At 52.9% G+C, this 26,450-nt stretch overlaps 1 protein-coding gene across 1 annotated transcript in view; it reads left to right on the forward strand.

Annotated features, from left to right (window-relative positions):
• RTN4RL1 (reticulon 4 receptor like 1) overlaps positions 1–18,176 on the forward strand; it is a 62,942-nt gene extending 44,766 nt beyond the window's left edge. The window contains exon 2 of the mRNA XM_031468534.2: positions 15,070–18,176. Coding sequence (XP_031324394.1) covers positions 15,070–16,394 — 1,325 coding nt within the window. The 3' untranslated portion in view covers positions 16,395–18,176. The remainder of the gene's footprint in view (positions 1–15,069) is intronic.
• Positions 18,177–26,450: the final 8,274 nt, after the last annotated feature.

The following is a 26,450-nucleotide window of genomic DNA, read 5'->3' on the forward strand; positions in this document are numbered from 1 at the left end:
GTTTACCGAGCTGAGGAAGCCTGTGTGGGGAACACCTTTAGGGAACTAGAGTTTGAGCAGCTTATTAGATATCCATTTGGCAATGTCAGGCGGGCCACCGGGCAGGCTGGTCTGGAGTTCAGGACTGAGACACACGTCTGATCTTCATCCCCATGGAGATGGTATTTAAAACCCAGGCCTTGGTGAGCTTCCCCGGATAGGTGTGGGTATGGAAGAATTCCCAGTGCTGGGCCTGGGGAAGCAGGCTATGTAGACATCAAGCCAAGGAAGAGCCCCCAGTAGAGCAGACCAAGAAGAGCAGCCAGCAAGGCCAGAGAGAAAAATGGCAAAGTCCTACCTCTGAAGTGAAGGAAGTGTTTCCAGAAGGGAGGGCTAACACTGTGAGTGCTGCTAAGAGGATGAGTAGATGAGAACAAAGAGTCACTGTTGGATTTAGTGGTGTGATTAGAGGTCAGCCTCCCTGTAAGACCGAGCACCCAGCACTTAGTAGATGCTCATTTAAAGGTTGCTTTGGGGAAGGTATAACTTGGTGGTAGACCGCAAGCTTAGCATGCGCAAGGTCCTGAGTTCAATCCCCAGAACCTCCGTTTAAATAAGTAAATAAATAAATAAACAAACCTAATTACTTCCCCTCACCAAAAAAAAAAAAAAAAAAAAAAAAAAAAGACTGGAGGACTTGAAATGAGCATGTTCTGCACTGTGTGGCATAGGCTGCCCAGAGTATAGGGGTTCAGACTAGAAATCAGGTATCAAGAGGAAGTGGCCGAGGAGTGTGGGCCACCAGGGAGCCGTTGGTGCAGGGAGGCTGGAGGAGGCAGGGAGGCCAGCGGAGGCCGGGGAGCCCAAGGAACACAGGACTCTAGTTCTCCCACTGACACATTCTGAGAGGGCCTCTCCTCCACTTCTGCTCCCCTTTCCCTCTCAGGAGGTGATTCATATTTCAATATATTCCAGCTGAAAAGGGATCAGATTTTGAGCAGGTGGTAAGTCAGTACACAGAAATTTGATATATTTTGACTAATGCAGTTTGAAATTTGAAAACTGAAGACAGTTTTATTCAAGATCCATTTTTATACCAACTCATTATTGGGGGGAAAAGGCAAGATTTCAAGTTTCTGGGGGAGAATGTGTGAACCCAGGCCTGTTACCACTAAGCCCCGCTAACAGGCTTGACCTGGCCGGCTGGCCGGCCACATGCTGCCGGCTGCCTGCCTCGGCTGCCTCGTGTTCCTGCTGGAAATGCTTTCTTTAGCTCCCCCTTTCAAGCATCCCCCTGGGGTTACTGGTCCAATTTAATCTGACCTTCAGCCCTACCTCTGTCACACCAACTCCAGCAAATCCCCAGGGCTGGCACTTAAGACAAGTTTTGCGATACAGACGATGGTATTACCGAGAATTTCCACTTCCTTCCCCATCTGCCTCGTCCATTTCCCCAGCCTCATGAATGTGAAGCATAAGGAGAGGAAATAAACAATGAAGATGGGAGGAGGAATGAAGTGACTGGCAAGGGAGCAAGGACACAGTTCCTGGGAGGTGGGGGAGTTGCCTGTTGGGGTGGGAGAGGGTCCCTGCGGGGGCAGTGGCCTCAAAGGAGAAAGAGGTCTCCTCTCCTCCCATCATTAGATGCTGGATCCATCTTGGTTTGGATCCTGGCTCCATCATCTTGGCGAATCACTACACTTTGTTGAGCCTTATGTTTCTCCACTGTAGTATAGGGATATAAATAACTTTGTAATAATTTGGGGGGAACATTCAATAAGTGTATTTGGATGTTCCTAGGATGGCACATCTGTCACACAGGAGGGATTCAACACACATTAATCTCCTTTGCTTCCCCACCCCAGACATCTCTTCTTCATGTGAAGCACACAGCTCTTGTCTCCTGAGTAGCTCGCAGCCTAGGTGGGAAGGAAAACAGAGGAAAAGGTTGAGTCTCTGAAAGCCCCCATGGTTTGTGATTTTCTGGGTGCAGAACATAAGGCTTTATGGGCTAAGCTTTCTGGAAGGTGACTTATCGTGTGTCAAGAGGACTTTGTCAATGAATCTCTGATTTAGGGAAAGAATGAGAAATTTGGACAAGCTTTATGCATAAAGATTTTCATTCCAACATTATTTAGTTTTAATTTAACTGACTCTTAAAAGCATCTATAAGTACATTCACACAGTAATCAATCATAAGTTCCTGACAGGTATACAGTGAAGTTGCCCTCATCCCAGTCCCTGAGCTTCCAGGGGCCCTCCCAGGAGGCAACTGATATTACCAATTCTGCCATGATCATTTATAAAAATGAAAAATGAGAATCTAAATGTTTCACAGGTAAATACATTATAGTCTGTCCATACAGTAGGATAATCTGCAGTCTCAAAAAAAACATACCTGTTACCACATCGTTCTTTGGTTACTTAACTGTGTGTCACCACTGGCCTCAGGCCCTAGCAGATGCTGTTCCCTCTGCCTGGAATCCCCATCTACCCCAGTGGAGTCCTCATTCTTCAAAGTCGCAGTCTTCCCACCCCCACGGACTAGAGGAGCCCCCATAGTTCTCCCAGCTACCTGGCTCTCTCCCCGTGTACTCTGCTCTACAGGGTGTGATTGTATATGGATACGGCCATTTGAGGAGTGTCTGTTTCCCCCTCAGACTATTCTCCCAGAGGGTGGGGTCACTCTGCCTGCTGGACTCCCCGTGGTTGCCTTAGAGAAGAGCCTCACAGGTGGAGGCACCTGGAGAGCTGCTGAACGAATGAATAAGTTACGCAGAAAATGCGGGATACAGAGTTGTGTGTGTAGCAAGATCCCAATTTTATTGCTTTAAATAAAAGTTTTATTTAAATCTTATCTATCCCTACGTAAACAAAGGAAGTCTCGTAAGAAGGTATAACAAGGCACTGTGGATGGTTGTCAAGGGTAATGGGATTGTGGTGATTTTTCTTCCTTCTCAGTTCTATACTTTTCACATTTTCCACAATTGGCAAGTATTACTGTAAAGTGAAAACAAATGATGAAGAATGACTTTAAAGAAAAACCTTATGGGGGGGGAAATAGGGTTTGGGGATATAGGGAAGCCTGTGCTGAGTGCTACCTGGGCCAGAGCTCTCTGGATCAGGGTCAGAGACTGGCATCTGCTGGTGGCTGACCAGACACGGGCCCCTGAAGAAAGTGCGGGGCCCCCCCAGCAGGGAGGAGGAAGCGATTCAAGGCCTGGGACCTGAGATCCTCAGCTAAACTCAGCAGGGTATTATTTTCGTGGTTGCATGATTTACTTCTTTTATTAAGTAGTAAATGCAAGCATCAAAATGTAGCATATATAAGGAATAGAGAATAAGAAAGTAAACTTCCCTGAGCCCACTGCTCCGTTTCGCACACAGAACAGCACGGAACCATTTGAAGCATTCCCTGCAGAGTGTCTTAAGCAGCTGGTCAAGAGAGATTCTGCGGAAGGGTCAAAAGAGAAAAAGATCTGTGCAGTGAGACCTGAAATGCCTGGTAAACTCATTTATTTTCTTCAGCATGAGGTCCCTACGCTAGGGTCCTCTGGCTGCTAAAACTTATTGTGCATTATATATTTCATATTGTACTTGTTTACCTATAATAAAGCCACCTCAGCTATCTAGAGTGCCTGGTTTCCTTGCTTCAGGCTAGAATTACATCAGTTAAGTCATTCAATCATTCACTCACCAGAAATGCAAGGCTAAGCTCCCTGTGCCAGGCACCAATTGGATACCCCAGCAGTTCTTCACCTCTGGTGGTGCAGGCAGGTGACTTTAAAGAGACTGGTGAGTATGGTGAGAGGAGACAGCACAGAGGAGGGTGGAGGGTCTGACCCAAAAGGAAGAGTCTGGGGAGGCTTCCTGGAGCAGGTCCTCTCTGAGCAAAGTCATGAAGTTACCAAGTACATAAGTGACACTTCTTGCAAACAAGAGAAATCCAGTCTGGCTGACTAAAGCAGAAGATAAAGTCATCGGAAGGCATGTTAGGAAACATTGGCTGTAAGTAATTGAAAACCCAACAAGAAGAGGATTTACTGTGTCATATACCAAGAAGTTTGCAGATCCCAGGACTGGTGGTCTCATTGACTCCACTGGGTCATTGTGGTTCCAGGGTCTCTCCATCTTTGTGCCCTGTCATCTTCCCCAAGCTGGCTTTGATCTTTAGGCTGGTCTCCTTAACGGTTGAAAGATGGTGCCTTAGCACCATGCACTTCATCCTCACCCAACCACACTCAGAGGCAGGAAAAGAGAACATCCCTTCCTTGAGTCCCTTTTCAAGAGGAAGACAAATTTTCCCAGAAGTCTCTCAGCAGACTCCGTTTGTATCTCATTGGTCGGAATGGAGTCACGTGCTCCTGTCTAAACCAATCACTGGAGTAGATGTATAAAGACCCATCTCCTGGGTTGGAGAGGAGGCATATGGCTAGAGCTTATAGGTGCCTGAGAGTTGAAGGAGCTTTAGATCCTGATAGCCAAGAATGGTGGTGTTGGGTGGACCTCTGCAGAAAGAAAATGGGGCCCAAAGGAGGAGCTGAACAGCCCAGCTCTGGGGAGGGCAGGAACCAGAGTGGCTCTGGGGGTCTTGGTGGAAAGATCTCCTGGGGCAGTGTCCTCAGGACAGCCCCTCAGGGTGAAACAGCCAGCCACTCTGCTTTAGGTTCAGTTTCAAATTCCTGGGGAGAGTCTAATTGGCTTGGCCTGGTTACTGACTGACAGCCCTGCCTCCTGAATCACCTGCAATGGGGGAGAGGTGGTCCCCCTTCCCCCTCCCCGAAGGAACTTAGAGCGCTGCTCCTGCAGGAAGGCAGGGAGAGGGGAGTGAGTCAGGGAGAACTGGAGTCGGGGTACCTGCCAGGGCCAGACCACGGATGGGCTTGGGAGCCAGATTTATTTAAAGGATACTAGGTCATTCATAGACTCTCCCAAAGGGTTGGGGGCTCCAAAGGCAAGGACAACATCCCAGTTGAAGGCAAAGACACCTCCAGCAGGCACCTCCAATGTTCCTGCCACAGCCACTGCCCCCCTTGGCTCTGCTGCTGCTGCCATCCTGGCAAACGTGGACCCTGCTCGGGCCCCTGCTTTTCTGCCTCACTAACTCCTAGTTCAGAGCAACAGAGCCCAGGTCCCGGGGCTTTGCCTAAGCTGCAAGGGAGCCTGGGAAAGTAAGGGCTGGACTTTTTCAGCTTCCACAGGGAGGGAAGGGCTCCTTTACTTAAACTGGGAGATCTCCCCAGTACAAGAAGAGGGTTTAGCGGCTGAGTGGCCAAAAAGAGTAACAGACATCCACAGCATGCTATCCTGAAGGCATCTGGGGAAGGCTGTAGCTCTTGGAAACCAGGAAGTGGATCTTTTGTCCCCAGAACCCTCTGGGCATAGTGCCTGGCCTGAGAAAGGGTTAGAGTAAATATTTGCTGATCTAATGCACTGTCAGCAAGGGAGTGATATGAGCAGACTTCACTGGACAGGCCAGACAGCCCCAACCATCCGGCAAGAGGTGAGGAGAACTTGGGCAGAGGCTGGGGCAGTGGGCATGGAAACCTGGGTTTGCAAACACTTTCTGTTTCCTTGTCCCCACAAACCTCTCATGTGACCGGGGTGGCTTGATTTCCCACCACACAGAAAGCCTGTGTCATTCTGTCCTTTTCCTCCTCAAACTCCCACCTTCTTCCCTACCTTCACGCTCAGTAGATGACCCCCACTTACTTCTAGGAGAAAAGAGAAGCCCTCGGAGGCTAATTCCATCATCAGCTCTGCATGTACCATATTCCCTCCTGTTACAGCGCAAGAGGTGTTCCTTCAGAACTCTGGATCTTGGTCTCTTTGGCCCTCTCACTCCTAATGCATCCATTTTTTTTTCTCTCTGTCTTCCTGAATCATGCCAATGAGTATGCACACAGGCTCTGGTTTCTTCCATCTTAAAAAACAACCAACCTCCCTGGACCCCATGCCCCTCCAGGCCCTGCCCAGTCTCTCTGCTCCCTTCACAGCTAAGCTTCTCTAACGAGTGGCCTCTGGGTGCTCACAGATGCTGCCCCCTGAGTCTCCTGGGAGTATTCTTCCCCATCCCACTGATGACAGGCTGGGCCCAGTGAGTGACTTTGATCAGTGAAGCGTGAGCCAGAGTGATGTGCATCACTGGAGACAAAAGCCGTAAAAGCCAGTCTTTGGCCACGTCCTCTGTCCCCTCTGCCATGAGACCAGCAGTATTCCGGGTGGAGGATGAGCACTCCACCCAGGTCCCTGAGCAGAGCGCCAGCAGCCCCGCTTGAGTGAGAAGCCAGCCTTTGTTGTGATGAGATTCTGGGTCCCTGTCTCGTCAGCGAGCCCTCGCCTGTCCTGACTGATACCGCGCTGTCTCCCCTCCTCATCTTGCCTTCGCTCTTCATCGCACTCCAGCACGCCTTCTGCCCCCACCTTTCATCAGAAATGAACTTCCCAGTGTCACCAGTTACCTCCATGTCGCCCAATCAACTGGACACCTCTGCGTCCTCACGTAAACTCTCGGCCTCCCTCATCATGGCAGATTCCTCCTTCCTTCTGGAAACGCTCTTGGCTTTGGTCACACCGCACTTCCCGGCTTCCCTCCGACCTCACTGCCCAGTCCAACTCCTGCTGGGTTGTTGTCAGAACTGCGGTGTTGTCAGAGGCCTCAACCGTCTGTTTTCTCTCTCCACTCATAGGTGACCTCGCCCATTCCCAAGGATTTAAATACCGTCTCTATGCCAATGCCTCCCAAGTGTGCTTCTCACCTCTGGGCTCCAGTTTTGTACATCCAGCTGCCAGCTAACCATCTCTATAAAGCTTAGGACTGTGTACGTCCTAAATGGGGCTCTTGGTGGCCCCACGCCTCTTTTCCTAGGCTCCTCCTGTCTTACTGTACTCTCGTCCTCCATACCCACCCCGTCTCCCTCACACTGGTCCATCTGCATGGCTACATCCCAGACATTTCTCTGTCTCCATGGCCTCTACCCACTGTGGACCCCTCACATCTCTCATGGACAACAGGCCTCCCTGCTGCCCTTCTTGCTCCCACAAATCCGTGCTCCAATAGCAGCCCCTCAAATCTGGTCATGTTGCCCTATTTCAGGCTCTTCAGTGGCTTCTTGCTACACTGGGAATCAGACCCAAACTCTTTTTAAAATTTTTTTATTTAATTATTTAAATGGAAGCACTGGGGATTGAACCCAGGACCTTGTGTGTGCTAAGCACCCACTCTTCCCCAGAGCTATACCCTCCCCACCCAGATCCAAATTCTTGACTAAGGCTTTTAAGGCCCTGCAAGGTCAACCTTCTGCCTTTCTGACCACATCTCGTGCCCCTTTCCCCTCATCCACACTAAGCTGGGTCCTGCCCCAGGGCCTTTGCATCTGCTATTCCCTCTGCCTGGAAGGCTGTTCCTCAGCTCTTTCTTATTCTTTAGGTTTCAACTCAGGTGTCACTGTTCAGGGAGGCCCTCCTTTTGTCTCAATTTCAATCCTCTCCTCTTGTCCCCAGTGCCCACCACCCTGTGTCAGACTGGGCTTAACTGGTTGTTTGATTGTCTGCCCCTAGCATGCAGGCTCTGTGAGAGATGGATCCATGTCTATTACTGTAGAAGCAGTAGTTGTAACACAGAGCTGTTTCTTGCATAAATGAAAGAGTTGGGGGACAGAGTCAGAACGGGGTGATCAATACCCTAGATGTGAGTTCTGAAAGCCTTTCACAAACAGCAAGGAAGAGGTGGCTGTTCTGGGGACTTGGAACAAGAGCTTCTGGTGGAAAGTTCCACATCTGTTTCTCAAAGGCTGAGTCCCATCTTCTGTTTTGTGCCCCCGTTGCCAGGACCTCCAGGATTTGATAGATCCCCACCACCACTCTGTCTCCCTCACATCCCCTCAGGGATCCCCAGGCAGGCATCTCAATAGACACTTGCCTCTGAGGACTGTCCCACCCCCAATGAGGTTCCCAGCCCAACTACTCAGGTGTCAGTGGGATTAGCTGATTGCAGGTGGGCCCATGGTTTTCTGGGGATTGGGGGGAAGGACAGGTGGTTCCGCAGGAAGGAGGCAAGGCCCAGAGCTTCTCAAAACCACCTGGGAAGGGTTGGCTCTCAGATGCCCTCACTCTCAGCCTTGAGATCTGGGCTACCATAGCCCAGGTTATGGGCCCCCCAAACTGAGAAGCAAATTTGAGTAACATTGGACTCATGTTAAGAGCCCTGGGGGGCTTCACATGGTGAAGGTAGAGCCCATGTGCCCCGGCTTTTTCCCAGGGAGCTGGCAGCTCCAGGTTGGGGTGGATGGACTGAGAGAGCACCAAGCACCAAGAGAAGTTAAGACCTCATCTTTACCTGCTGTGCCCTGGGACAGCCAAGGCTGGAAAGGAACTTGAACTTGATGTTGAGCCCTAACTCAGCATCTGACCTGTCAGGTCCCTCTGCCAAGACTCTGGATTTGGGAGCACCAGGGCGAGTGGGGCAAAAGCCAGGGTCCACATGGAGCAGGCACAGCTCCCTTTGATGCAGTAGCTGTAACACAATCATTGGCCTTGGGAGTGCCTCCCCTGCAGCCCATCCCAGTAGCAGATCAGGGCACAGCCTCTCTGAGTGATGCCAACACCCAAGAAGACGGGTGCTCTGACTCCCAGTTCCCGGACTAAGAAACTGAGGCCATGGAGTTTTAGTAACCTGCCTGAGTTTGTCCAGCTGAAATGTGCCCCCACAGAGGCTGGTCCCAGGCCCAGGCAGTACCTGGGTACAGAGCTGCCCACACTGGCCTCCAGTGTCCCCCAACCCTCTGTCCACACAGGGACCCCCTCAGTGAGGAGGCAGTAGATGCAGGTAGGCAGAAGACATGGGAGCCTGAGGTTGCTCCAACAAGGCCCCCTGAAAGCTTGGCAGCCCAATTAGCATGGCATTCCCAGCCAGGCCGCTCGGCTCCGGCTCCGGCTCCGGGGGACCAACAGAAGCAGATGAAAGCTGAAAGGTTATTCCAATAAGGGGCCGCCCACTTCCCAGCTGAGAGCGATCCTGGTATGCTGGAGGGACTTGGAGCGGGTACATAATTCAGCGTGTCAGGAGGCGAGCCAGAGCTATAGGCAAAGCCAGAGTGAGCGCTGAGATAAGATGAGGATATCACAGGCGGGTGTGCCTCTCCTCAGAAGAGGGCCCTGCCCCCTCCCCTGGATGGAGTTCAGGATGCTCAGGATGAAAGGGCTGGTCTCCAGAGACAAACGTGTGCTTACATATGCACATGCGTGTACTCAGTGATACATGCACATGGCCATGTGCGCGCACACGGAGATATATACACACACATGTAGATGTGCACCGATCCACACCCACACGCTACACATGCACACACACAGGCCCCGGGCTGCAGGCACAGGGCCTAAGATGTGAGTGTCTGAAGAACACTCATACCTCATGCCTGCCTGTTTGTCCCCTCCCCATCCTGTGGTGAGAGATTTTTCGGGGGACAAAGGCACAGTCCTGGTCCCCAGGTAGGGTGGCTAACAGCTTCGTGTTTGGGATTTTCTGGTTTTAGTGTTAAGTCCTGTGTCTTGGGAAAGCCCTGAGTCCCAGGCAAAGCTGCACTGGTCACCCTACCTACCCCAAGCCCCAGGCAGGCCTGGTGTGTGTATCCTCCCTCCCAGAACCCTCCTCACCCACTGTCACCTCTGTGATGGCCAAGGGGCACTTGGGAAAGAGCCAAGGCTGAGCCTCCACTCTCAGCCTGGAGGCCTCCGTACTCATAAGAAGCATTATGTTTATTAAGCACCTACTAAGAGCCAGACTCTAGGTCTTGGGTTTTCTCCTTGAGCACCTACTGTATGCCAGGCACTGTTCTAGGCCATGGGGGGTACAGCAGGGAACACATGAGACAAAATCACTGTTCTTGTGGAGCTGACACTCAAGGAGGGGAGACAGAAAATAAACACGATAAAGGAGTAAATGATGGAATTTATTAGAAAAGGATGCATGTAATGGGGAAAAGTGAAATAGGGAAGGGGCCACTTAAAATGGGCTGCTGGCATTCATATAACTATTGGCAAGATGGTGATGTATTATGACTTTAATAAATTATATTATTATTTTTTAAAAATAAAATAAAATAATGTAAATAATAAAAGAAAATGAAATACGCTGCTGGGAAGGCCTCACTGAGAAGGTGATGTGGGGAGGGACCTGAAAGGTAAGGTGAGGGTGGGAGCCCTGCAGATATCTTGGGAAGTGCAGGGAACAGCCCACGGAAAGGCTGGAGGCAGGAGGCACCTGGCTCCTGAGGACAAGAGGAGGGAAGCCCAGCTCTGCCCTGGCTGGCTTCCTCGTCTCCAGGAAGTGGCCTGTGCTTGGGTGTGGCACGGAGGGACAGTGCCAAGTGGCCTGAGGCGCCAGTCACTCTGTGAGCACAGCCGGCCTGGCCTGAGGCCATTATACAGCCAGCAGAGCCATCCCGTTAGCATCGATTGGCTTAGAGAGCAGCATCTGGTAAGGCTGGGGCAGCAGGGGGGCCGGAGCCGAGCCCTTTGCAGGGGGAGGGCAGGTTGCAGAGCCAGAAGGATTGACCACACGGCTGACCAGTCTCCAAGCCTCAGAGAGCCCCACGGAGCTGCCCAGGGACTTATGGGGATGCCAGCCCTTTGAGCTGTCCCTGTACAGGTGTAGGGAAGGGCAGGTGCCAGACTCAGGTCAGGGTGAGGCCTGAGACCTTGGGGCCAGGCGGACTGACCAGCCCTCAGATGAGGCTGCCCAGCCTGCCCTGCAGCGTGGAGCTCCTGGATTCAGAGTCAGCTGGGCAAGGTCTGCTCCACTGCCCTGCTCACCAGCTGTGTGGCCTTGGCCAGCCACTCCCCTCTGTGCCTCATTTCCTCCTCTGTGCAATTGTGTAGCACTCATGGGGTGTCATGAGGATTCCATGTAAGAACCTGGTACTCAGTTAGGCCTGGGTCCTGTTTGGTTAGCTCCCTTCCTGTTTCTGAGGGTAGGGAAGCTGCAGGGCCCCTGTCACACTGGCCATCTGGCCTGGGACAGGAGCAGACTGTCAGTGCTGGTCCCAGTGGGGAGTTCTCTGGCCTCCTCAGCCCTGGGTGTCCGTCGCCAGCTGAGTTGTAGTTACAGCCTCTTGGGATCTCTGGCTACTTAGAGGCTGAGAGAGGGGCCAGGGTAAGATGGGGACTGCCACCTGCTTTTCCACCTCAGTACTTTTGCACATGCTGTGTCCTCTGCCTGGAATGCCCTTCCCACCTGTCCCACCAGGTCCAGCCCCCGTGGGACCGTTCATAAGAACATCTTATGAACTGGCTGTTGAGTGGACTGGCTGAGGGGCCCGTCTGTGCCCAGGCTTCTCACCCCGGCCCCCACGGGTCCCTGACCAGCAGGTGAGGGGTTTGGGGGTTTGCCGGAAGGAGGACTTGAAACCAGTACCAGCTCTCCTTTCCTACACATCCTCTGTGCAAGAGGACTTCATGGAGGAGGTGGCACAAATGCAGCAGATGCCATCCCCATACACATACCTAGGTGCCTACTCTGGGCCTGGCACCTGCTGGACTGCCTGGTATTGTGAGATCCCCATTTGCTAGTCTGTGAGGACCTGCCCAGTTCATCCCCAGGCCTCTCCTTGCCCTGCCACTCTGAATACTCCAGGACTCCTGCGGCAAGTATTGAATGGAGGAAGAAATGAATGAGGCTGCAAAGATGTGGGTAAGCTCCTGTGTGGGAGGCCAGGTTGTCTAGGAGCAGCTGAATGCCCCTTGAGGAGAGAAGGGGGAGGGGACAGAAGAGGAGAGCACGAGGGAGTCCAGAGGGTGATGGCGGGAGTCCCCATCTTGCTTTCCCCAGCCCTCATGGACAGAGCAACCTGTTGCCCCACCCAGGAGGGAGCGAGGAGACTGATGGGAAGGGGCGCAAGGCTCCTCCACGGAAACTTGAATCTTTGCTAATTTGCAATCTTCAAATGCACAGCAAAGGCACTGATGTCATTGTTAATACATTAATCAGCAATCAGCGGGTCAGGGCTCCTGTGGGCCACACAGAAGTGGCACAGGGGGCACAGCAGGAGCCCTGGTGATGCAGTATCAGCCTCCCTGGGAAGAAACCAGCAAGGGTACCCGCTGGCTCAGGCAGGGGTGCCAGAGGCAGGAGGATAGGAGAGCTGGCCCAGGGCCTTGGAGGTAAGACCAGCTTCCAGGGTGGACAAGCAGACTGAGCTGAGACTCTTCCCAGTTACAGTGGGAGGGGCCAGGGGTTAACTGCAAGGGCAGCTTCCCTGGCCAGGGCACCCTGGCATCTGGATGGTACTGAAGGATGGAGAGCAGCTCCAAGCATCAGCTGGGGTCCCTGCCTCCTCCTGGGCCTCTCTCAGGGGAAGAGTGTGGTGGCTCCTGCCCTGGGTCCCTCCTTTACCCCCAGCCCCGCCCCCTGCTATCTGACCTCTCCCACCTGCCAAAGTGTGTTCCCCGTCAGCTGCAAAGCCCAGCCTAGATTTTTGGACAATTGGCTCTTTTACCCAAACCAGGGTCTTCTCCTGATTCCTTCCCCCTTTCCCCATGCCCCATCATCCCCTGAGGGCACCTGTCTGAGGGAGGGCTGAGGCTCTTTGTGGAGTTCCCCTGGCTTCTCTGGGGACCATTGCAGAGAACCCCCTCTTGGGGCCTTACAGGGACAGAGCCACAGCAGCAGGCAGACAGGCTGCCTGCCCCACCTACATCAGGGGCAGGAAAGCTCCCCTACTCCCCACCGCACAGGATAGTTCTGAGGATCAGAGGCGTGCGGGCAGAAGCACTCTGTAAACTCCGTAAGCTACACAAATGTCGGTGGTATTAATGCTGAGCCTGCCACAGCTCACCCTGCTCCTGCCGTGAGTGGCTCTCCCTGCCTGACTTCAGGGGAGCAAATGCCTGTTTTTGCAGGACCCCAGGCAGTGGGGGGTCTGGTGTGGACCCATGGCTCCCACAAGCATGGGTTCGTGGCCATGGCCCCGTCCCCTTCAGTACAGTGAGCACCTCATACACCCTTGAGCTAGGAGGGGCACCTGGGGCTCCCTCAGAGTTCCAGGGTGGGGCGCCTCCCCAGGGCAGCCTGGGAAGAGGTGAGGAGCAGAGCTGAGCGAGGGGAGAGGGAATGGCGGGCTCTGTGGAAGGTGCAGCTGGTGTGGATTGGTCCCTCCTCCCAGCCCCAGGCATTGGAGGCTCAAGGCAGTGAGAAGGCTCCCCAGTAGTCAGCTGGGGTTTGGGGTCCAGGCTCCAAGGGGGTCCTCCCACTCTTATCTCCCCCTGGGGGGCTGGGCCCCCTGGCCAGACTGAGGTGGGTGGTGTGGTGCTGGAGGTCAGACCCGAGCCTCCATGTGGGGAGCCCTGGCATAATGATCATCTCCTACTCTTGTTACACAGGAGGAGGCAGCCGAGGAGGCCCCTGCCTGGGGCCTGGCCTGCAGACTGTCCAATGGTCCAGATGACTGAAGGCAGGGCAGGGGCCACCTAGAAAGTGGCCTGGCCCAGATAAGGTCCTCACAGCTGCACTCCCACCACCACCATCACCACAGAGGTCATAATTGCTCTGAAATCACAACCGAACACAATTATGCAAAAACCAAATTATGTGCGATGATTTTTATGTGTTGGAAACATTAAGTCGAAGCCGGGTGATTACAGGGGGACTGGAAGCAGCTGCCACTCTCTGGGAGCCCATAACTCCCAACAGCTGGGAGCTGTCACTTATTTACAATGCCGTTTCTGCAAGGAAAGAGGGGGTGGTGGTGGAGGCGAGGCCCACCTGAGCCCAGACAGGCGGCTGGGGTGGTGGCCGGCCTGAAGCTGGGAGCCAGGCCGGCCCAAGAGTGGCCGGGAAGGCTTGTTCTCTCATTCTCCATGCCCTGGGCACTGCTGGCAGCAGGAAGAATCAGCCGAGCTGCCTCAGGCCCCTGACTCTCCCCAGAGGCTTGGCTGGCCAAGCTGGAAAGGAAGGAGCAGGAGGCCAGCCCTGGCAGGGATGAGATGGCTGCCTGGCCCTGCAGAGTCGGGGTCCACAGGCCTGGAGTCTGTGCCCCCAACACTGGCGCGCCTACCAGGCTGCCTGGGGCAGCTGCGACCCTGGAAAAATGCAGGTAATGACGATCATCCATAATGAGGCTGCTCTGATAATGAGTGCGGGGCTATTATCCGACCACAGGCTGGACACATCTGAAAGTAAATTATTTTAAGGATCCATTAACGAATGCCTAATTAATGCCCAATTAGAGGGAAGCTGCAGAGGAAATGCTCCGGACAGTTAAGAGGCAAGTCTGTTTTGCAGCCACAGCCTGGGATCTCCAGTAAGATGGGGAGAGGGGAGGGGCCAGAAGGTGGACCCCAGTGTGGGGCAGCCTCTCTCTGGCCACTTCTTGGGCCGCAGAGCCATCAGCCCTGGTGCTTCCCCCAGTCCTTCCCACAAACACACACATGCACACACGTCCTCTGCAAGGGACAACTATTACTATTTAGACATGAGGAAACTGAGGCATAGGGGATGATGCATACTTGAGGACGTGGAAAGCACTGTAAATGAGAAATCTCTCAAGATAAACTTTGGTGTCATGCATGCATGCTTTGCTTGTTATTGGGAATAATTTAAATAAAAAGACTCCTCAGGACTCCATATGCGATATTCACTTTGTTAGAACGAGAGTCTGCACCACTATCTGTTCATGCAGATAAGGGCAAGTAAGTGGCAGAGCTGGGACAGGAACCCAAGGCTGGCTGCTGTGTCCATGGGTTGTGACCTCCATCTTAGTAAGGCCGACAGAGCCTGGGGGCGGGCTCAGCAGATATGGGCGGGGCTGGGGTGGGGGTGGGGCTAAGGAAGTATGCGGGGTGGAGGGGGATTACAGCCGCTACCCCGACTCATCTCACAGCCCAGGCTGGGACAGAACCCCCAGTAGAGGTGGGGCGCCAGGGTGTGGGGAGCCATCAGGAGCCAGGCCCTCAGGGGCTAAAACACTCCAGACCGCTGAGCGCAGCAAAGACGAGGACAGAGCCCTAGGGGCCAAGGAGGGTCACGTGCCGGTCCGGACTGTCTCCCACCTCCCTGGCAGCCCCTGACCTGGCTGTGCTCTCTCTCCCTGCCAGGGTGCTGTGTGGAACTGCTGCTGCTGCTGCTGGCGGGGGAGCTGCCCCTGGGCGGCGGCTGCCCGAGGGACTGCGTGTGCTACCCTGCCCCCATGACCGTCAGCTGCCAGGCACACAACTTCGCTGCCATCCCCGAGGGCATCCCAGAGGACAGCGAGCGCATCTTCCTGCAGAACAACCGCATCACCCTCCTCCAACAGGGCCACTTCAGCCCCGCCATGGTCACCCTGTGGATCTACTCCAACAACATCACCTTCATCGACCCCAACACCTTCCAGGGCTTCGTGCACCTGGAGGAGCTGGACCTCGGCGACAACCGGCAGCTGCGGTCACTGGCCCCTGAGACCTTCCAGGGCCTGGTGAAGCTCCATGCCCTCTACCTCTACAAGTGTGGGCTCAGTGCCCTGCCAGCGGGCATCTTTGGTGGCCTGCACAGCCTGCAGTACCTCTACCTGCAGGACAACCACATTGAGTACCTCCAGGACGACATCTTTGTGGACCTGGTCAACCTCAGCCACCTGTTCCTCCATGGCAACAAGCTGTGGAGCCTGGGCCAAGACACCTTCCGGGGTCTAGTGAACCTGGACCGGCTCCTACTGCACGAGAACCAGCTGCAGTGGGTCCATCACAGGGCTTTCCACGACCTCCGCAGGCTGACCACTCTCTTCCTCTTCAACAACAGTCTCTCTGAGCTGCAGGGTGACTGCCTGGCACCCCTGGGGGCCCTGGAGTTCCTCCGCCTCAATGGAAATGCCTGGGACTGTGGCTGCCGGGCCCGCTCCCTGTGGGAATGGCTGCAAAAGTTTCGTGGCTCTAGCTCTGCTGTCCCCTGTGTGTCCCCTGAGCCGCTGCATGGTCACGATCTGAAGCTGCTGAGGGCCGAGGACTTCCGGAACTGCACAGGGCCAGTGTCCCCGCACCAGATCAAGTCACACACTCTCACCACCACCGACAGGGCCGCCCGCAAGGAACACCACCCACCCCACGGCCCCGCCAGGGACAAGAGCCACCCGCACGGCCATCTGCCCGGCTCCCGGTCGGGCTACAAGAAGCCGGGCAAGAACTGCACCAGCCACAGGAATCGCAACCAGGTCTCCAAGGCGGGCACTGGGAAGCAGGCCCACGAGCTGCAGGACTATGCCCCCGACTACCAGCACAAGTTCAGCTTTGACATCATGCCCACAGCACGGCCCAAGAGGAAGGGCAAATGTGCCCGCAGGACCCCCATCCGTGCCCCTAGCGGGGTGCAGCAGGCCTCCTCTGGCAGTTCCCTGGGGGCCTCCCTCCTGGCCTGGATACTGGGGCTGGTGGTTACTCTCCGCTGAGGGCGCAGGGCGCCAGCACCCAGCACTGCCACATGTCCACCAAGGAACAGGATTTTTTTTCTTTTTTTTTACAAGTGGAGGATCTGCTGGGTTTCAGGCAAAGGCTGGTAGAGGCTTCGGCTGCTGTCTGGGCCCTGCCCGATGGATGATAAACCCAAAGTGTACAGCCCCAAGCAAGATGGGATTAGCGCATCTCACCCAGCTGTCCCAGCCAGCCCTCCACCGAGCACCCACGGACAGCATCCACCCAGCAAGGTGGTTAGAGCCACAAAGTGAATCCTTCATTAGCAACAATGGGACAGTGCCCCATGGGAGCTGGGCTCTCTGGGCTCCTGATCATTTGGAGAGGTCTGAAGGGCCCCCGCTATTCCCAGAGGAAGCAGGACTCAGAGAAGAATAGAGAAGGCTCACCCAAGAGGCTGGGTCGACCAGCTGTCTGGGAGCACATGCACAGGTGGCATTTTGGCTCTTGCCTGAAGCCATTTAGTCAACCTGCCCTGAATCCAACCATGTGCCACCTTCAGTCCCTCCCTTGAGGGTAATGCCTCTCATTCCTGATGTCTCAGGCAACCCTGGCAGATCCAGGCCTGACTGCTTGTCTCCAAGAACCAATTACCAAAGGAAAGATCATCAGAGGCTGAAATTTAGAACTTCATTGTGTGCAATGAAGTTCTCACAGGAGGTGCAGTTTTATAACTATGTCCACTTATATATATATACACACTGTCTACATATATATATATATATATACACAAATGCACAGGTCCCCCGCCCTACTCCCCTACCAAACTGTATGTCTTACAATGTTTATAAATTATACGGAAAACTTTATCTGCTGAACTAAGGATTGTATTGGTGATTTCTAGCAAGAAAGGAGTTCTAGGATTCCATCTAGAATCCCATGAAACTTGGGCTTGCCAGGGCCTGGGGCAAAGGGGCAGTGGGGAGGGTCAAGGAGAAGGGGAGACAGCAAGAACCACTTCAGGGGACCAATATTCTTAGACATTTAGAACATCACCATGTTTTTATATGCAACACAAGCCCGTCTGCCACCTCAGAGCACCCAATCACCCCCAGTATGGTAGCTGTTGGCATCAGAGTGAGAAGCAAGAAGCAGCTTGTTGGGCATCAGGGAGCCAGGCCCTGGGGACTGGTTGGACAGAGGAGGGAAAGAAAGAGGCTTTGGGTTTCTCAGGCCGGCGGGCGAGGTAGCATCCACAGTGTTAGTCCAACAGGCTGGGCAGTGTTGTCAGCTTAGCATTTTGCCAGTGACAGTCTCGATAGGCCAGGGATACTCTGGGCATGATCCCAGGCCTCTAGCATGGCTCAGCTGCTGAATTTTTCCTTGAGGCTCTTTGATGGGCGTCCCAGCAAGGGTCCTGTGTAGGGTGGCAGGAGGGAGAGCATCAGGTGGCCTTAGCAGAAGGGGAACAAAGAGGGCATTTCAAGAACCATCTCAGGCACTTCTGCATTATGGAGGCCCCATTCCTCCTGGACCCTCTGAAGATGCCCGGGGACGAGCAGAGGTCAGGGGGTGGCCAGACTCAGGGGTCAAGAGTGGGGACTTGCAGGGAATGGAGCAGGCAACCCCAGACAGGGGAAAGGGGCTCGGCTGTGCTACTGGCTGGGGTCTGGGCAGGCACAATCTTTTTTGGCTTTGCACAAACCCGAATTCCCCACCAGAGAGGATGTATGTGAGGAGCAGAAACATTGAATCCAATTAAGAGAAAAATAATAATAAAAAAAAATTCTCTTGGACAAGAACCCTGTTTCTCATTTCCTAACCCCGTTTTCCTGAAGGAGTGGCGGATCCCGGATTTTTGTGGGGTGGGCGAACCCGGCCAGGCACAGCTCTGAGAACACAAGCACGTTTGTTGGCAGGAGGAGCTGTTTGGGGCAGGGGCATGCTGACTCACTGGGACATGGATGCACGCGCACACGCACACACACGCGCATTCTCCGTTCCATGGTTCTTCCCTCACTGGCACAGAACATGACTCACTTCCCACACTCCGGCTGTGCTGTGTGAGCACCATCTCTGGCTGGCCCTGGATCTTTCCCGGCCTGCTCCCAGAAGCTTCACCAGCAGCAGCTGAGCTGTTGATTCTTAAAGGGGCTTGGGGGTGGTGGGAAGGGAACTGCCAATTCCTAGTGCCCAGAGGGGATTCCAGAATGCCAGGGACCAACCCATGCAGCAGGGGACGTGGATGGAGTCTGGAGGCTGCACCTGCCTCTCTGGCTTTGGAGAAAGGAGAGAGTTCCTCAAATTGAGGCCTGTGTTTTCAGGCCCGGACAAATCCTCAGTACAAGACTGGAAACATGCACTAAAGGGAGCCTGGTGACGGCAGAACAAATCGCCTTTGGCCTGTGTTTGCTCCCCACTGGTCTGCCTGCTCTCACCCAGCCCAGTGCCAGGGCCAAGCTGTCCCTTAGAACCCGAGGATGCTGTTATGTTGTTGATTTCCTTTCCAACTTTAGATAGCACAGCCCTCAGTGGGAAAATCAAGCATCCAAGCACTTTATTAAAAATTTTTTAAAAAGACTTAGTAAGTCCTGTAATATGGAAGTGAAATGTCAGTACGGGAAATGCTAATGTTTTATAAATGATCCACTTCTGTCAAGCACAGCACAGTCTCTGGTTGCCGACTGTTATTAGAGGCAAGGCAAGGGGCCCAGGACACCAGGTGTATTTTTAGCAGCTTGCTCCTCTAAAAGGTAGAAGGAATAAAAGCAGCTCTATTGTGGATGACATCACTCGTCACTCAGCAGCTCACATGCTACGCAGTCACGATGACACCATTGTCCAAAACATCAGGGCAAGTTGACAAGTCAGGGGCTAAGTGAAGGCCTCTCCATTCACCAGACCCAGCATCCCTCCTGGGTGATTCAGGGCAGGGAGGTGTGGGTTCCTGCCTTGGGAGCTCTGTCCTCCTCCCAGAGGCTGAGGCCACCCCTCTTTGTTCCTGATGGGGTCAGCCCCTCTGCCGTTTTTGCTCAGCACTTTCAATAGACCCCGGGAGGGAGCCAGCTCCTCATCTTCCTCTCTCAGCTCCAGCCACACAGCCCTCCACTCTGAGGGAATGGGTGGCCACTGGTGGGTGGTCTCAGAGTCTCTCCACAAGCTTGTCCCCCAACTCTAGAGCTTGCCTGGCTTCCTATCGTTCGTTCAACAAGCACTGATCAAGAGCCCATGTGGGCCAGCCACTGGCCCAGGCTCTGAGGTCCTAAAAGTCAGAAGGCATGGCTCTCCCAAAAAGAACTCAGAGCCTAGATGTGAAAACAGGTAGGACTGGTGAAACCAGGATGGGATTGGTGCCTCTGTTAGCGCCCCCACCCCCACTCCACCCCGAGAAATTTGGCTGGGGTGGGGGCAGTCAGGGAGGGCTTCCAGGAGGAGGTGACACTCTAATGGGTCTCAGAGGATGAGGAGGCAGCCAGAGAAGGATATGGGAAATATTCCAGGCAGAGGGCTAGAGGCATGTAATAGCACCACGTTTGGGGTATCTGCAAACAACTGTGAGTTGAGGACCGGGAATGACGTTTAGGGAGGCATGGAAGGCCAGCCTGGCTGGGCAAGGCCCAGGAATCCTACACAGGGACTTGGACTCTACTCTGGAAGTGGAGGTATTGGCCCCCCGTATGGGGTACTCTTCCCTACCCCGCACCCCCAGTCCCTCCACGCACGTGGTCCGCACCCGTGGCAGGCTTGCCAGTGTTCCTCAACAGTGGATTTCATCATCAAAACTTGCCTTTCTGCTCAGCCAGATCCTTCCCTCGTGCCAGCAAGCTGGAGCTCTCCCTGGAAGTCTGCCTGGGCCAGAGTCCCATTCCCAGACACCTGCTGCTTCCAAGCTCGGAAAGCATCCCATAGCTGTTTTGTCTCCCACACTCCCTCCTTTCCCGTACATGAAGGGCTCAACCCTCAGCCCCTCTTCTTGCTTCCAAGAGGCTGCCCAGATACCCTCTCAGCCACTTTCACATGTGCCCACTCTGGCAGACCATCAGTGATCCCCAGAACTCCCCCAGACTGCTTCTCTCTTCTTCTCTCCTGCTGGGGCTGTTCATTACCAGGGAGCCAAGAATCCCATTTAGCAAATGTTTACTTGCCACCTAACTAATCATTCAGCACTCTGCCACCATGGCAAATGGGGGCTCCAGAAGGCCTGTTGGCAGGTTTGAGGGGGCCGAGGGAGCCAGGAAGTCTTCTTGGAGGACAAGCTGCAGGGTATGGGGTCAGAGGGAACAGGTTTGCTGGGAGGGCTCCCTGCAGCCGACTGGGAGTCTTGGGGCCTCAGCAGCGCCCAGCAGATCCTCCCTTTGTATTTTCACCACCCAGGCTGTCCCTACCAGCCTCTGCTGGACCCCACCTCTGGGACCCAGCTCTTCAGGGCCCTAGTCAACACTGACCTGAAGGATGCCTTTCTTTGTGTACCTTCCTTGATTGGCAAGTGCTAGTGTACCTTTTGATGGGGCGCCGGTCAACATCTACCGCTCAGTCCCTTGACCTGGCTGTGATCACATTCTGGCTCATCTCCTCCCAGCCCGGCTCCCTGGCCTAAGTAGGAGTTTATCCCATCAGCTATTATTCCATCCTGTGTCACCAATCCCCCACTATCAGCTTGTAATGGGCCAATTTTCTTTTACCTTCTGTCTACTTGGAAAATATCTCAAGAACCTTTGTGCATTAAAATATCCTTTACAACTCTCTACTCGATATCTCTTTCTGCTCCTCTAATTGTCCCTTTTAACTCACTGTGCTTTCAGTATAAATCTCCTGGTCTCCCCCCTGCAGGCTGTTAATAAATACAAGCTCTAAAAAAAAATACACATAAACATCTATTGTTGGCTAAATAACTCACACCACAAGTAAAAAGCCAGGAAGAAAGGGAAGCTTCGCCTGATACAACCCTACCTGGGCTCTCTCACTCAGGCTGTCCTCGCCTGTCTCTTTTAGGAGAGCTGCTGGAATCAGGGTCCTTTATGGTCCTGAAAAGTCCACTGGGTGAGGGAACTGAGGATGCCCCAGGGGAGAAAGAAGGAGAGAGTAGTTACGAGGCTGTGTTGACAGGCGACGTTGCTCTAAGAGCAACTCGGGAGGGATGAGGACAAAAGGGACCCTTGTGCTGGGAGCAGTGGCTAATTTAAGTGGCATTTCAGTGAACCAGCTCACAAGGCCCCTTACTCCAAGAGAAGTGGGTCAACCTCCTCCAAGATACGCCACCAGCCTGCACATATGTGGCCTGCCTTCCATCTCCCCCCTTTCAGCCCTGATTTCTCGTTAGAACCATTCGTTTCTAAGCACCAGGAGGGTGGGGATGGCTGTGCCTTTTGTGTCACCAATTTTCGTGTGGCAGCGTGTACACTAATGGCATGCCTGAATGGCAGGATTTGACACCATTGCTGCAAATGGGCTTGGGTCACAGGGCTTTCCAAGTTGGCTGAGGCGCCACACCACCCCTACCTCCTTCACTCAGGCTTCTTGGGGAGCCCCTGCCATCCACAGCTTCTGCTGGTCCCTCTCAGAAGAGAGAGGAAGCAGGAGATCTATTAAACCCTTCAATTTCTTAAGTACCATTTCCCAGGAGACAGACTCTAAGGAAGAAGGAAACGCAAGTGCTCAGGACCTAAACAGGTGGGAGGCTTCCGAGGCAACCAGCTCCATATCACCCAACCCCCCAGCTTCAGGCAAGACTGTGATGCCCTCTGAGTGGAGACTGAGATGTGGCAGCATCCAGGGGGCCACTCACTGCTCCAGCTAGAGAGAGATGCAAAGGACAACCACCAAAGAAGACTTTCTCAGTGACGAGGGGCCAGCAGGACAAACCTACAGAGGGAACTGTGGTGGGGGATGGGGTCAGGAGTGGCCTAGTGGAGTCTGAGCGAGACCCCAGAGGGCATACATACTGTGTCACTTGGAGAAAGGCAGCACAGCCCTGCGGGGAATCATGTAGCCAAAGAGTCAGAGGCAGGGAAAGACGCAGACAGAAGACAGACAGACAGGAGGGTGTAATAGGAGGCTCCCGGGGCCCGAGCCCTTAATCCTTCAGACACCATACCCTTGGGTATGGGGAGGAGGGTGGCTCTCCATCCTGAGCTCCCGGCCAGCAGAGCCACATTGGCATTCTCCCCACCGTGCTCAGGGTCACAGAGGTCTCCAAGGTGTTTTTATTCTTTATCCCAGCATCTGAGCCTCAGAGGCCCCGAGATCCCTGACCCCTCATCTCGCCTGCCGCCCAGAGAGTCTCTCACTGTTTTATCTGTGGCATTTAAAGTGCCACTGAGTGTCTGGCACTTTACAAGTCTAAGGTACAGGCTCTTCTGAATTTCCACACCAGCCTCCCTTCCAGGCGCCACCCCCCGGGCTCACTTCCTCGCCTGTGTCTCCGCTGGCAGTGACCCGAGTTCATCAGGAAAGAGGCTCAGCCCATCCTTGGGGCTCAACTTTGCTCACAGCTCGATGCTCACAGAGGCAGACAGGGTGGAGACTGGGTATCCTGGTTGGAAGTTGCTGTAGGCACAGCGGTGGTGAACTCCATGCCTCTAAGCTGTCCCCTGATCCCAGACCCATTCTGCGACAGCCCCTTCCTACATCTTCTCCACCACCCCACAGACCAGACAATCATCCCTGCCGGCCTCACAGATGATGCATGCAGGGAAGTTCTCCCCGCACAATCACTCCTGCTGCCTTACTAGCTCCTCTCTCCTCCCCCACCCCCAACCTCACTCTGGGCCCAGCACTGGCCTCTGCCTACCTAGCAGCCACTGGCCACTGTCAGAATCAGCCTCCTCTGGCTCCCTCCCCCTTGGCCTTCTCCCTCAGAGACGGCTTCATCGTTCAGAATCACTGACCCACTTCAGCTTCTGAGAGCGAGTCCAGCCAGGCCATGGCCCTGTCTTCTTGGAAATCGTTCCTCCTCATCTGTTTTCTCTCCTAAGATCAGTGATGAGTGAAAGTGAAAAAGCAACTTAGAATTGGGTAGCATTTCAGGTTTTTAAAGTCCCATTGTAGACACAGCCTCCTAGTTAACTGGGAAGTGTGACCTTGAGAAGATTTGATTACAATCCTTGTTTTATAGATAAAGAAATGGACCTCTTGGTTCTGAGTCCAAGATTGGAGCTCTTCCCCAACACAGCCTTGTGCTTCCCTTGAGTGGAAGACCCCCATCCCACATGACCCATGGATAAGAGTGGGACCATCCCGGGGGACCAAACTCTTCCTTCCCACCCCCAGGAATTTCGCACTCAGAATTGATTTGCAGAATCAGTCAAAGGTCAGAAACTTTTCCTAGAGGTTCTCTCTGCTCTCCTGACCCCTTAAACTTTCCCAAACTAGGTCACTGAGATCACCAACCCAGGAGACTGATCTCTGCCTTCCTTCTCACCAAGAACTGGGGTGCAGTAACAGAGAACTCCCATGCTGGCCAGGGCTCTTTCTTCAGTTTCTTGACAGCTGTAGCTGGATCTCCATTTCTGGAAGGACCCCATGTTGTACAGTAAACTCTAACAGTAAGGGCGGAGAAAGAAGACCCAGCCCCACGGTCCTTTCCCGTGCAGGGCCCCTCTCACCATGTGAACAGAAGGGCCACTCGAAGTTGACAATCTGACCTGCCAGAACCACGTGGGGGTCCCTAGGTTCAAACATAAAAAAGGTACCTTCCTAGCTGAACCCGCCAAGTGGCTGTATGTTTTTATAACTCTTTGAGCTTCAAGCATTTTTGACAATCAATCTTTGGCCTCTCCTCAGAGTTTGTGTGAACCTTGGGACTGTTCTGGGAATTTATATTTTCTTTTCATCGTTTTTGTTCATTTGGAAAATCAACATCATCATCATAATTTTCAATCAAATATGTCTGCTTTCCTTGTTTGGTATATTTTCATGAATTTTAAAATTTTGGTCCCAATTTTAAATTATCTAATAGCAATTGGCTAAAAAATGAACAGGCAATCACTAGCTCATGCAAATCTATCCTAGCTGATATTATAACTTTTTACAATTTATCTTACTGAAAAATTTTCCGTTTTTAGAAAAACTTTTTATTTGGAAATATAGGTTCACAGGAAGTTTCCCACCCTCCCCACACTCCCAAAAAGGATACAGAGAGGCCCCATATAGACTTCACCTAGTCTTCCCCAATGGTAATATCTTGCATAACTTCATGATATTTTGCCTTTTCAATTCTAAATTTAGTTTATGTTTATGCTACTTTCTTTACCTATTTAGGTAGAGTTTTCTTATATTTGAACAACTGTGATCAGGAGAAAATAAAGTTTCCAACAAGGACAACGACATAAATGGTCACACTTTTGCTTGGCTGTTTCTCAGTGAAACATTAGGATTTTAAGTGTAAATTTATCATTGAACTGAGAAATACGAGAAATGTTTGTCCAGATTCAGGGTTCTGAAGTAGGGTTGGGGTATGAGGGAGGAGTGTGTCCATAAACTGTGAGGAATTCAATGCAAGGATTTCTGGGGAAGTACAGGTTTCTAGGGAGAGACTTTCATCAGAACCTCAAAAAAGTTAAGAACTGCTGGGTTGGAAGAACCTTCAGGTGATCCCAGGCCTTGCTGCACTCCCCACCCTGACCCACAGGTGGCACTCTGCCTTCAAGATGACATCACTGGCTGTCAGGGCAATGGGCAGTGGAAATAGTTCTTGGCCAATTTTGGCTTTCACCAAATTCTCTGCTTCACACAAGGGAAATAGAAGGGGAAGAAAGGATTGAGAAACTACCAGAAGAAGATGGCAACAGCCTTTTAAACCGAGGTTCTCTGCTTCTTCTTCATTCTGGAACCTGCGGCAACAGCTCCCAGGGAAGAGTCATTTCCAAATGCTGGTTTGAAGGCATGGGGAGCCTACGACTGTGATTTTACTGATTTGCGATGAAACATTAATATAGTGATCTTTTCATTAAGCCAAATTTATTCAATCTAAAGATAATTCATTCTTCTGAAATCGAGTCTCCAGTTTTGATTGGGAGAGGGAGAGTGGTATCCTAAAACACCCTCCTTTTATAAACTGATGGTATCTAAGCAGAGTAGCTGTCATTTCGCAATGTCTCTAGGTGGCCACCCGAGGGAGGCCCTTCACATTCTTTCTGGAACTTAACTGCTCTGGGGAGTTGCAAAATGCCAGGAATGGTGGTTTTGGAGGAGTGGGACAATGAGGTCCTTGAACAATGTGGTCCTTGCGTTACATTTTCCTGGGTTCAACCCCACCCCACTCAGGCCGAGAGGTCTGCTTATGTGCACCTGCCCCTTCACACAGCCTCCTTCCTCTTTGTTAACCTGCCTCTCCATTATTTGCAGACAATTATCTGCAATAATTTAGCCAATTACCCTTAAAGACAATTACACTCTTCCATCAACAAACATTGATGTTCTTTTCTTGGGTCTTTGAACGAAGCCAATATTAAGGAGACACTTTATTTACATAGAGTCAGATTGTTCCCTTTGAGGAAGGTTTGGGTTCAACGTTAAAATTTAAAAATCATAACTGGGTGTTGGGGGCTTGGAGCTGACGGTTGGGGTAGAAAGGAGGGGGGAGGACTTTTCTCCCTCTGGAAACAAGAGGAGCTGCTTGAAAAGGTAAGGTGCCCAGGGGACCTGGTACAGTGTGCGCCTGCTCTCCCCCAGCTAATGAGATCTAAAAGTGTCCATGCGATGAGCTCAGCCCTGCAAGTAAAATCATTCAGAAGCGCTGCCCTCATCGCTGTGCCTGCCGGTTACTGACCACAGCTTAAATCTACCCCCAGACACCTCCGGGGACCTCCAGAGCTAATCGCTTCAGGGAACTTGATTGAAATGTGCTCCTCACCCTCGGCTGCTCATAAAAGCTTTATCCTGGGCAAAGGCTGACCCAGAATGGATGGAGGCATCTCCCAAGTCAGGAGGCCAGAGGCGCGGGCCCGGAGAGGCAGGATCTCTGCTCAGAGAGAGAACTCCATTATGGCTGTTGTATTAAAAAAGGGGAGGGGGGAGCTGCAATTTTATCTCCTCGCAAGGGCCCCTCTCTTTATGGTTTGGGTCCTACCTGGTGGCTATTTGTACTTGATTTG

Source organism: Camelus dromedarius, chromosome 16 (assembly GCF_036321535.1).
Source record: "Camelus dromedarius isolate mCamDro1 chromosome 16, mCamDro1.pat, whole genome shotgun sequence".
Classification (NCBI taxonomy): domain Eukaryota; kingdom Metazoa; phylum Chordata; class Mammalia; order Artiodactyla; family Camelidae; genus Camelus; species Camelus dromedarius.